Below are 11,251 nucleotides of genomic sequence, written 5' to 3'. Positions count from 1 at the left end.
ATAATCTGGCTTTGTCCCCATAGTTATCAGGAAACTCAGTTCGAGGCAGGGGTGGGGGAGGTGAATGAGTGTGAGAGAGATGAGAAAGCAAGAGAAGGAGAAGAGAGCCCCAACCCTGGCCCACACTGGGTTGGGACATAGCGGGTAAGGCAGACAGCACTTCTGGCTTAGAAAGGATACCAACTACCCTCAGAGGAAAGTCCCTTGAAGGCCCACCCCTCCAAGGGAACTTTGAAGAACACTTAGGTTCTTGGCAGGCACTGAAGAGCTGGTTTGATTCGATCCCCTTGGCTGCATTAGCAGAGGCACATGTTGTAGGATGAGGGAGGTGATGGTCCCCTCTCAGAATAGGAGTTGCCTTCTCAGAGGAGGCACGGACTAATTGTGATGGACAAGGGGTCGGAAGAGGGGATCCTAGAGGAACAAGGATACACCTGGGCTAAACTAGAGGGACTTGGTTCCCGGTGCAGATTTCGGCAGCTGCCCTGAGGATGGCCCGAGAATGAATCTTACAGGCAGGCCGGCTTCGATTTAGAATAAGGGACAAATGTCTGCTCCAAAGACACAAAGTGGCCAAAGGGTGTTGGAGAAGACAACTTTGTGCCAAATGGAAGTGCCAGCCACAGCACCCTGGGGACCTCAAGCCATAAGGAGTAGTGGCCCTGCATCCCAGTGCTTGAGTCTTCATGTGGCCCTGGACAAGCCCCTGCCCTTCTCTGTGCCTCAGTTTCCCCACCTTTACCACGAAGGTCTTGAACCAGCCTTGCCCTGTCCATGTATGGCACTGAGAACTTGAAATGGGGCTACTGTGACTGAAGAACTGAATCCTTAATCTGATTAAGTTTTAATGAACTTAAATTTAAATGTAAAAAATGGACAATTAAATTATTGGAAAACTTTAAAGTATGTTAGGAACAACTTGGGATATGAATCTACATTTTCAACTTTGTATCTTATGAAACCTAAACACAGACCCAGTTTTTTTTTTTCAATAATAATTTAGCATCTGAATTGAGAGGTGCTATACATATAAGCTATACACTGGGTTTCAAAGACACAGTATCAAAAATGCAAAATACCTTATTAATAATTTTTATATTGATTACATGTTGAAATGTTTGTATTTGGGATCTATTGGAGCTAAATAAAATGTCACCACCATCAATTTCACCTGTTTCTATTTACCTTTTAAAAAATGTGACTATTAGATCATTTTAAAACCACACACGTAGCTTGTATTCTGTTTCTGTCAGACAGCCATGGACTTGACAATCCCCAGGTCTCTTGCTCCTCTAGTAATAAAATCCTAGCAATGGTCATGGCCTCAACCATGGCCAGGCAATGTGTCCACACTCCACCTCTTATCTCATTCAATTCTCAACACAGAGCTCAGAGGAAGGGATTACTCATCCCATTTTAGAGCTAAAGACACTGAGGCTCAGTGAGACGAGGGCCGGGCCTGCAGGTCACCCAGCCAGGTTAGAAATGAGACGTGAGCCCTCCGTTCCTAGGTGTCCCTGGGCCCCGGCTGGTCCTGGTTGGGGAACTGTGAGATCAGGATACAGGGGCTGGTGGGCTTTGCTGGTGGACGGAGGTGACTGCAGTGGCTGACTCCTTGTCCGAAGGAGAAATGAGTCAGTGCCAAAGTGTCCAGTACAGCTCCAGGGAGACGGAGTCACCCCCGGGCGGGCGGGCAGCTGGCCACTGGTTCCGACGGCCCTCTGCAGCTGGGAGCATCCCCATGGTGTGGGAAACCCTGAGCAAGTGCTGGCGCATCCAGTGTGGGGAGGCCACGGGGCCAGAAGGAAGACTTTCACTGGGCCCCCATCCATATAGATGTATTTCTGGAAAAGCCCTGGTGGCTCATAAAATTCTATTTTTAAACACTCAGCTGTTTCCAGCCACAGAGTGGGAGATACTTGTCTTGCAGTCCTGATGCCAAAGAGACTCAAATACAGGGTTCTCACCACCTCCGTCACCAGACACACACTCAGTCTGGCCTCAATGATCCTCTTTCCAGCTCCAGTGACAACAAAATATGAACATAACACTGCCACCACCACCACCACCATCACCACCACCAAAAACACCAGCATCATCATGTCCACTGTCACCACTACTGCCACTGCAATCACCACCACCAACACTATCACTACTACGATTGCCACTATCATCATCATCACCACCACCAAAATCCCCACCACCATCCATCATCACCACCGCTACTACCACCATCACTGCCATCACCACTATAACCACCACCACTACCACCACCATCACCATCACTACCACTACCATAATCATCATCACCACCAAAATCCCTACCGCCATCCATCATCACCACCGCTACTACCACTATGACCACCATCACCACCATCATCACCACTATCACTACCACTATCATCATCATCATCAACATCATCACCACCAAAATCCCCACCACCATCCATCATCACCACCGCTACTACCACCATCACTGCCATCACCACTATAACCACCATCATTACCACTATCACTACCACTATCATCATCATCACCACCAAAATCCCCACCACCATCCATCATCACCACCGCTACTACCACCATCACTGCCATCACCACTATAACCACCATCATTACCACTATCACTACCACTATCATCATCATCACCACCAAAATCCCTACCACCATCCATCATCACCACTACTACTACCACCATCACCGCCATCATCACCACTATGACCATCACCACCACCATCACCACTATAACCATCACCACCACCATCACCACTATAACCATCACCACCATCATCACCACCAGCAGCTTCTAGTCATTTCCTTTCCCAAATTCATAAAGGCAATCTTTTATATTTCTGTTGCATTTTAGAAAGCACTTTCCTATCCAAAGTTTTCTCTTCATCAGTGAGAAAACCAAGGCTCAGAGAGAGGCAGTGATCTGTTCAAGGTCATGCAGAGAGTGAGATCAAGGTCATGAGCCAGATCTTAACCTTTGGACTTTGGGTCCGGGTCTATTTCTGCCGCACACTTTTGCCCCTTCCACAGTTGGGATACTCAAAAGCTCCCTGAAAAAGGGCCCCTGGAATGTCGGGACTCAAAGTGATCTCAGCACACATTCCTTCCAAATCCTTCATCAGATCACGGGCAGGACTGAAAGAGGGCAAGGGTGTGTGGGAGGTCACACAGCAAGTTCCTGCTAGAGAGTCGGGGCCAGTGTCCTTCCCTCTGAACTCGTCCTGTTAAATTCAGTGTGGCTGATGTCGGGGTTGGGCAGGATGTGGTCGGTGGGGTAGAAGGGGGCTGGTTTGTGCAGGGTTCATGCTAAAGAGAGTGATATTACTCTCGCGGTACTGGGGAGCCATGGGAGGTTTAGGCAGGAGAGGGAGGACCACAGCAGAAGACCCTGAGGAGCCTGCTGCCGAAAGGCCTCCCCCACAACTGCCTGAAATAGGCACGAATGTCATTTGCCCCCAGGAGCCCTCCGTGTGGCACGCAGCCATGTACACTCACCCGGACGCCAGTGATGCCAGGCGGGCCAGGGGGGCCATCCTCGCCCATCAGTCCCTCCTGGCCCTTCTCACCACGCTCACCGTCAGGCCCTGCGTCACCCCTGTCCCCCTGGGTGGGAAGGGAAGGAGGAGAAGAGAGAGAGAAAGAATAAATTAGTCATCAAGCCCAAACCTCAGGGCTCACTCAGACGTCCACAGCTGACCAGCTTCTGCATTCATTCTCTGACGGTTCCCTGAGCTGCCACAGGATTGTGCTGGCACAGCCCCATGGCACAAGGAACATCCCTGACATGACGATTGCTAGTGTCCGTACCTGGGCCCGGGAGGGGGTGGCTCAGGAAAGAGAAGACCCTGACCACCCCTCACCCCGCCGCCCCCATGAAGTTCACAGGAAGGGACCAGGAAGGGGAGACTAGGGTTCTCTCTCTCTCCAATGTAGGCACACGGGGAAGACAAGAATCGTAAGAAACTGAAATAAATTTTTCTAAAGGAAAAAATTCACCCAATTATGATTCTCAGAACTCTCCCATTTTCCTGAGTTGCATTTTCGACCTTTGCTCACATGCAAAGTTTACAGCGTTCATAATGAGAGGTGATGGTTTTGATGGCTAGGAACCAGTCTCAGAGCAGCGAAACAGTGGTTCCAAGATTGCACAGCCAGTTAGCAACGAGCTAAGCTTTAAAGGCAGAGTCCAATGAGACTGCATGGTTCTATAGTTCCTTTGTTAATATCTTACTCTACTGGGAGCACGTTTACCCATTGCTGTCTGCTCTGTGTGGCTCTCATTCTCACTGGCCCCAGAACATTCCCTCTGGCGAGTGGACAGCAGCTAGCACTTGTACAGAATCGCGCCGCCCATGTCCCGCTGTGTCTGGCAGGCGGGCTGTGCCAGAGGGGGCATGAGCTGTTGCCCTTGGCCCCATGGGCAGAGTAGGTGCGGGGGGTGCAGCCTAGGCAGTGGCCGCAGAACGCTGCCTCCATTGGGGCTGGCAGGCCCGGTGGGACCTGTGGCCGGTCTGAAGGTGGCTCACTGTGACTATCAGAGAGACTGTAGGGAGAGGGTATGACGTCATGGGTGCGAGGAAGGGTGGGTGGGGAGCGGGCTTAGAGAAGCAGCGTCTTTGCCAGTTTTGGTTCCTGGCGCCACACTTTACGAGGGACTCGGATAAACTGGTGTGCGTCCCGGAGAAAGAGCGGGTGCAGAGGGCATGAAGCTGGAGCCTGGGAACAGGGTCGCTGAGAGCATGCACTGCAGGCCCCTCCTGCTGGGGCTGGGGCTCTGGGTGCAGGGGGCTGGTGTGGGGGGTTGCTGGGGCAGTTTCTAGCTCAGCCAGGGAGGACTTCCCAGTGGAGAGGGATCCAGAGATGACACAGATGAGGGAGAGAGACTCCAAGCTGTGGTGTGGGCCAGCGCGGAGCAGACCTGGGCTCCAGGAAAGAGAGGCAGGTTGCTGTCTGAGGCTCCTTCCTACCAAGATTCTCAGATCCCAAGCGGGGCCTGGCGTGGAGACAGGGCCGGCCTGATGACACTCGTGCAGGCCCCCCTGGCTCCAGGATTCCCCTTCTGGCCTGTGGTCCTGGCCACCCGCTCTCCCGGCTCTGAGAGGCAGGCAGCCTGCTCAGGTGGCTGAGCTGCTTTCCGGCCAAGGGCCTTGGCCCAGGCCCTGCAGGGGCTCTGGCTCCAGAGAGCTCCCACACCCCCACATCTGGGCTCTCACACAGCTGGGCGGGCGGAGCGGGGGGAGTCCTTGTGGATCCCATGCAGAATGGGCTCTGGGTGCTGAGAATCCCAAAGTCCTAGGACATCTGCCAATGCACAGAAGAGGCTTGCAAGTTGCCTAGTCAACTCTCTCCACTTACAGATGAGGAAACTGAGGCCCAGAGAGAGAGGCAGAGACTTCCCAACACCACACGCAAGTCAGTGGCAGGGCACTGGCGAGCGCCAGGGTACTGGCTCCTTCTGGTGCCAAGGTTCAGTGCTCGGGGGACAACACCTCCCTCACCTCTCGGGTTACGCTGCCTACATTCCAATCTCGCTGCCACTTCTCACCAGCTGTGTGACCCCGGGCAAGCCACCTGGTTTGTAAACTAAGCACGTGCTGGAGAAAGGCTCGCTGTGACCAAGAGTCGCCGCCACCGTCCTCAGCACCATCGATGGGCTGGCTGTCAGCTCTCTGTTCACTGTGAAGTCTGTGCACCTCCCAGGGGTTGTTTTCACCGGGAAGGTGATTGTCAACAAACAAACGCCATAGAGAAAACGGCTTCTCTCCCGGGATACAGGCGGGGACCCGGGAAGACACTGCACGTGGGTGTGACGCCTCTGGCCCAGGGACTGGGGAGGACTGGCCCTGGAGGGGGTGACAGAGGGAGCAGCCCGGGCTGCGGAGCCACGGCAGGTGCTGGAAGGACTGTGTGAGGCACCAGACCTGGGACCCCCTCCCATCCCACCTCAGCCACGATTCCAAGGAGTGGAAGGTGGCTGCCCAGAACCGGGCAAGCCTCCGCATCCTGCCTGTTTTCTCACCTGTGCCCTGGGGATGCTAAGGGATCTGGGCCACAGGGCTGCTGGGGGGATTACATGTGTTCACTCAGTAAAGCTCCTAAGGCAGGTGGTGCAAGCACACGGTGGGTACACAAAGCATTTTAGCCAGAATGTTCTTCAACATTACTGGCAGGGAACAGGCACTTGGCACAGGGCGTGGAGGGGCTGTTGGATGCTCCCGTTTACACCCTCGGTGCAGCCGGGTTGAGAGAGGCAGACAGGGGGCGCTCTTGCCCTTGCAAGATAAATATAGGGCAGGTAGATGGAAGCCAGCAGGGGCCTGTCCCGGAGGCATCCCGGGAGAGGGGGAAGCTCTGGACCAGAGCAACTGCGGAGACAGGGAATGGGGGTGGAGGTGTAGGGGTGGGGGAATTCCGGCCCAGAGAAGAGGGGTGCTCATCATGGAGAATAAATGGATGACAGAGGGAAGCCCGGGACATGGCACGTGGGAGCCTGGGCTGGGGCGGGAGAGGGGGGCACTCACACAGTGTTACTGGTCAGCACTGGGGAAAGCCCACTCTTGGGTCAGGGATGGAGGCCAGAGACAGGCCTGAGCGGGAGGTAGGGCTGGTACCGGAGAGCAGCACCAGCACCTCCTAAGGTTCTAGCACCTGCGGCTGACAGATGACGTGGCGGGTCTGCGTTAGGCCCACAGGCTTTGATGCCCATGAGCCCCGGGTTTGAATTTTGGATCCTCCACTCACAGCAATAGACACTGGACGAATGCACCTCTACCTCCCTCTGAGCCCAGTCTCTTCCCCTTTAGGGTGGGCACACGGTGCAGAGAGCAAGCCAAGGCTTGGGTCTTGGCTGTGCTAACCATCCGCTGTGTGTGCTTGGGTAAGTTGGCTAAGCCCTCTGAGTCTCTCTTCATCTCTCTGTTTATCTAGGACTTAGCCCACAGTGTTGATCAAGGTGATCCATGTAAAGGGCTCAGCAGAGTACCTGCTACATGCGTGACTAGTCCTCCATAGGTGGTGCTCATAGGTCATGGGTGGTGATGATGTTTTCCCTGACCTTTTAGGATGTTTGGAAGATAATCGATATCAGAGCTGCTGGTGTTCAGGTACCACCCTTAGCCAAGAGAGGCTGCACTTTTGAGGAGAAGGGAAGTGGGGAGGAGTGGAGTGTGGGATGGTCCTCAAACCCACCTGAGCAGGTGGGGACAGTGGGCAGGGCTCACCCTCACCCACTCTCGATGGGAACAGCCTGAGGTCTGCTCTCGGGGCTTCAGGAGAACATGGTGTTTCTGGGAGAAAACTTAGGGACTGGATGGGAGGGCAGTGGGAGGACAGGGAGGGGCAGTTCCAGGACACCCCTCCTCCCCAGACCCTGCGCCAGAGGACACTTACCTTCAGCCCGTCGGGCCCTGCAGGACCACTGTCACCTTCGAGGCCCGGCTCTCCCTGGAAAGCGTGGTGGGAAAAGACGAGGAGACATTACTGGGGAGGGGCCCCCTGTGCTTTTACTTCCTCCCCCTCCTTGGAGCAGGACCCCCAACCCCTGATCTCCGGGCAGTGGGGCCTGGCACACACACAGTGGGGGCTGACTCTGTGAATGAGCAGGGGGGTTGAGGCGCCCACTCAGTTTCAAGAAAGGAGAGGCAGACGCCCAAGCACAGCCTGCCATCTGCAGAGTAGGCTGGCATGGAGGCTGCATGAGGTCTCGAGTTAGAAACTGCTGGTCACAGAGCCATCCTGGTTGGTTGGCTAGACCGGGAGGCAGTGCGGCCTAGTGGCTGAGAAAGGCCTTGACGTCAGGCAGACCTCAATGGCCCCACTGGGCTTCCCAATCATTGACCACAAGCAAACTACTCAGCCCTCACAGGAGTCTGTTTTCTCATGTGAAAATGACGAGCACCCACAAATGGTAATGGTTGGAGATGCTATTCCTGGAATTGGAGTGAGTCCTCACGGAACTCCTTGGTGGAATCCCATTTCTCAGATGAGGAAAGTGAGGCCAGCCCTCAGGCTTTCTTGCCAGCAAGTCTGGGAATGAAACCCAGATCCGGATTAACCCAAAAGAAACCGATTTCTTGGTTGCAGGCCTTCTCAGAGCCTTGAAAATGCTACCGCTAATATTAAGGGGGAACACCGAGCCTGCAGTGAGTCCCAAACGTGCTGACCACAGAATGCTTTTCTTGGAAGCCCACCTCTACACTGTGGAAACACTGCCCCACCAAGACAGACTGACGGAGGCTGTAGAGACTCACGATCTATTTCTGCAAGTGAGGAAACAGACTCAGGGAAGCTGAGCAAAGCCCTCCCTCACCCCAATTTGCTGCAACTTACCCGCTGCCCAATGAGGCCTTGCTCCCCAGGGGTGCCCAGAGGCCCAAGGTCACCCTAGGAGAAACCAAACACAACTCCATGTGGCTGGGTAGGGCCAGCCCCAGCCCTCACTAGCTCTGACTGGGGGTGGGGCTCCTTACTCCCAAGAACCAACACGAAACTGACGAACGCCAAGCAGAGCCCCTGTGGCAGCAAGCCCTGGCCACCACCCCCATCATCACGGCTCACACTTCTGTAGCGTGTTCCAAGTGCAGTGGGCCCTTTAACAAGGCTCGGGTCAGGGGCACAGTGGAAGATCTGCATGGAACTAGAGTCGCCTGGCATACGCAGGTCCCTAACCTCGGATCTGACCCTTGGACAACGCAGGTTTCACCGGCACCGTCCATTGAAAAAGTCCTCCTGTAAACGAACATGCACAGTTCCAACCTGCGTGGCTCAAGGGTCAGCTGTACATTTTTATTTCACACATTGAATTCGCACAACAGCTACCAGGAACGGCATCTCCTTTTTGTAAGTGAAGATGCTGAGGGGCCCGGGGTGACGTAACCAGCCCGTGTTCATGGCTAATAAGGGACAGCTCAGGTGGTCTGGCTCCAGGGAGTGACAGCTCGGAGATGGCAACTCTGGCTGGCCACCGCGTTTACTCTCCCTGAGAGCTTTGAAGAGCAACCCAACAAGGAAGAGGCCCTAAATAAGCCAGAGTCAATGTCACCCCCTCCAAGGGACCCCAAAAGGGTCTCTCTCCTGCGGTGATTTCCAAGCTCCCTGCCTGTAACTCTCTCCCTGCTGGTGTCTGGGGTACAGGAGGAAGCCAGCTCTGAGCCCTCAGCCCTACCCAAACGGCCCCACCTCTATCTGTTTTATCGACGGGGTGGTTTTCTGCATTGTTCAAGCTGAGGCTGACAGTCCCAGGCCTGGTCCGACTCCCTCTGAATGGCTGCGAGATGCAAGCACAGATGGGGGTCCCACAGCCTCTGGAGGACTCCCCCAGGCCCTGCCTCCACAATGCCCTCAGGCCACCAGCATCGCATCGCTCATCAGCTGGGGGCCTGCTGAGGGGCAGCGTCCTCTTCCAACAATGAGCGGGAGGCAGCTCTCCTGGAGCCTAGGTACTCATGGGCGCTTATTCCCCAGCAGGTGATGGGGAGCATCAGTGCTGAAATGCAGATCATATCGGGAGCCAGGAGGTAGGGCCGCCCCACCGTGGGGGTGGGGGCAGGGCGGGGGCTCTGGGCTGGCTGGGCCCTCTGCTGTGGCCACAGCCAGGCCCAATCCCCAGCCAGGTGCACGGAGAACCCACTATCCTGAGCACAAGAAAGGCCTGTTTCTCTTCGGTGGGGTTTCAACTAGTCATTTTGCTCTTTCATTCCTCCTCACCTTCATCCCGGCTTCCCCAGGAAGGCCCGGTTCTCCCACTGCCCCTGGCGGCCCCTGCAAGAAAATGCCATTGGTCCCTTCTAGAGGAAAATGCCATGCCTCCCTCTGGTTGTAAGGGAGGCGATACTGAAGGAGGCTCAGAGAGGGCAAGGGCCGTGCCCAACGTCACACAGCGTGAGAGACAGAGGGGTCTGGGAGCTCGGAGCTGGGACTAGGGGAATGGAGGTGATTGGGCTCAGGCCGCTGAGCTGGGGCTGCCCAGAGGACGCCGAGCCCTCTCCCTCTCCAAGAGTGTGGTTTACCACATTAGGAGCCCCTTGGCAAGCACGAGGAGGAAAATTTCATGATTCACATAAGGCCAGGGGAGGAAGCCAGCAACTGCTGTGCTCAGGGCTGAGTGATTCCAGCCCTTCTCTCTGCAGCCGGCCAGGAGGACAAGGGCGGGAAGTGGCCCTGAGTTATCGCCATCGGCACGGCTGCAGCCCTCGTGTAAACCCTGGGGCTCAGTCTTCTCCTCTGGCTAAGGCAGGGGTGTCTGAGGATCCTTCTGAGCTCCTGCTGCGTGACCTTAAGAAGGCTGGTTCTGCAGTCAAACCTAAGCTGGTCGCAGTCCAGCAGGGTAGGGGCGGGGCACTGCTGCTTTCCCTGGTGCCAAAAAGAGGCACTGCCAACCCCCAACCCCCGAGGGTCTTGGCACCCTGCATCCCACCCACTGCCCCTGGGAGTCCAGCTCCGTACCCTATGCCATCCGAAGGCGCCTACCCTCTGCCAGGGTCCTACCCTTCAGTCTCTGCAGCGACCCCTAAGGAGGTCGGCGTGGAGGGGCTGACACCTCCTTAGCAGCAGCATGGGACAAAAAGGGTCCCTCAGCACTCACCTTGGGTCCCATCTCTCCTGGAGGGCCAAGTGGTCCTTGGGGTCCCTGAGGGCCCTAGAAGACAGACAGACAGACACACAGACAGTTGGGAGAAGCCAGCCTGGGCCTCTTTGGGATCGGAGGCTTGATAACGCAGTCTGGAGGAATGGGTGAGGGTGAGCACCCACAGAACTTGCGACTCCTGCAGCCCACGCCCCACCATGGACCACACCGAGGGTCCACCCCCTCCCATCCATCTGCACACCCCTGTTCACCCGTCTAAAGCCCAGGGGGCCCTCTCTGCTCAGAAACCTTCCCGCTCTGGGGCCTCGCTCACTCTGTTCCCTCTGTCTGGATGCCCTTCCACCTCAGACCCACTTCTGGAAACCCCCACCCAGGCCCTGGCCAATTCACTGTTCAAAAGGGCATCTGCTTGGCCCTCAGGATGTGGGGCTGCGGTGTGGCCTGGGGACAGGAGCCACCTGTGCTCGCCCTGCCCCAGTGGGGACTCTTCCTCCTGAGCGCCTGGAGGCTCTGTCCTCTCCTCTCCATCCCAGCAGCACCGCTGCACAGCCTACTCGCGGGCCCGACACTTGGGCTGTCCCCACCGTGTCTGGCTCCCCCCTCCAGCCGCACTGGGCTCTGCAGTTCCCAGGCAGCTTGTTAGTTTAACCTCAC

General features: G+C 55.9%; 1 protein-coding gene across 1 annotated transcript in view; it reads right to left on the bottom strand.

Annotated features, from left to right (window-relative positions):
* COL27A1 (collagen, type XXVII, alpha 1) overlaps nt 1-11,251 on the bottom strand; it is a 161,352-nt gene that overhangs the window by 26,915 nt on the left and 123,186 nt on the right. The window contains exons 34-38 of the mRNA XM_014528887.1: nt 10,595-10,648; nt 9,718-9,771; nt 8,341-8,394; nt 7,402-7,455; nt 3,508-3,615 (exon numbers count right to left, since the gene is read on the bottom strand). Coding sequence (XP_014384373.1) covers nt 3,508-3,615; nt 7,402-7,455; nt 8,341-8,394; nt 9,718-9,771; nt 10,595-10,648 — 324 coding nt within the window. The remainder of the gene's footprint in view (nt 1-3,507; nt 3,616-7,401; nt 7,456-8,340; nt 8,395-9,717; nt 9,772-10,594; nt 10,649-11,251) is intronic.

This window comes from Myotis brandtii, unplaced genomic scaffold, assembly GCF_000412655.1.
Source record: "Myotis brandtii unplaced genomic scaffold, ASM41265v1 scaffold658, whole genome shotgun sequence".
In the NCBI taxonomy this organism is placed as follows: domain Eukaryota; kingdom Metazoa; phylum Chordata; class Mammalia; order Chiroptera; family Vespertilionidae; genus Myotis; species Myotis brandtii.
This window is presented reverse-complemented; position numbering and strand designations above follow the sequence as displayed.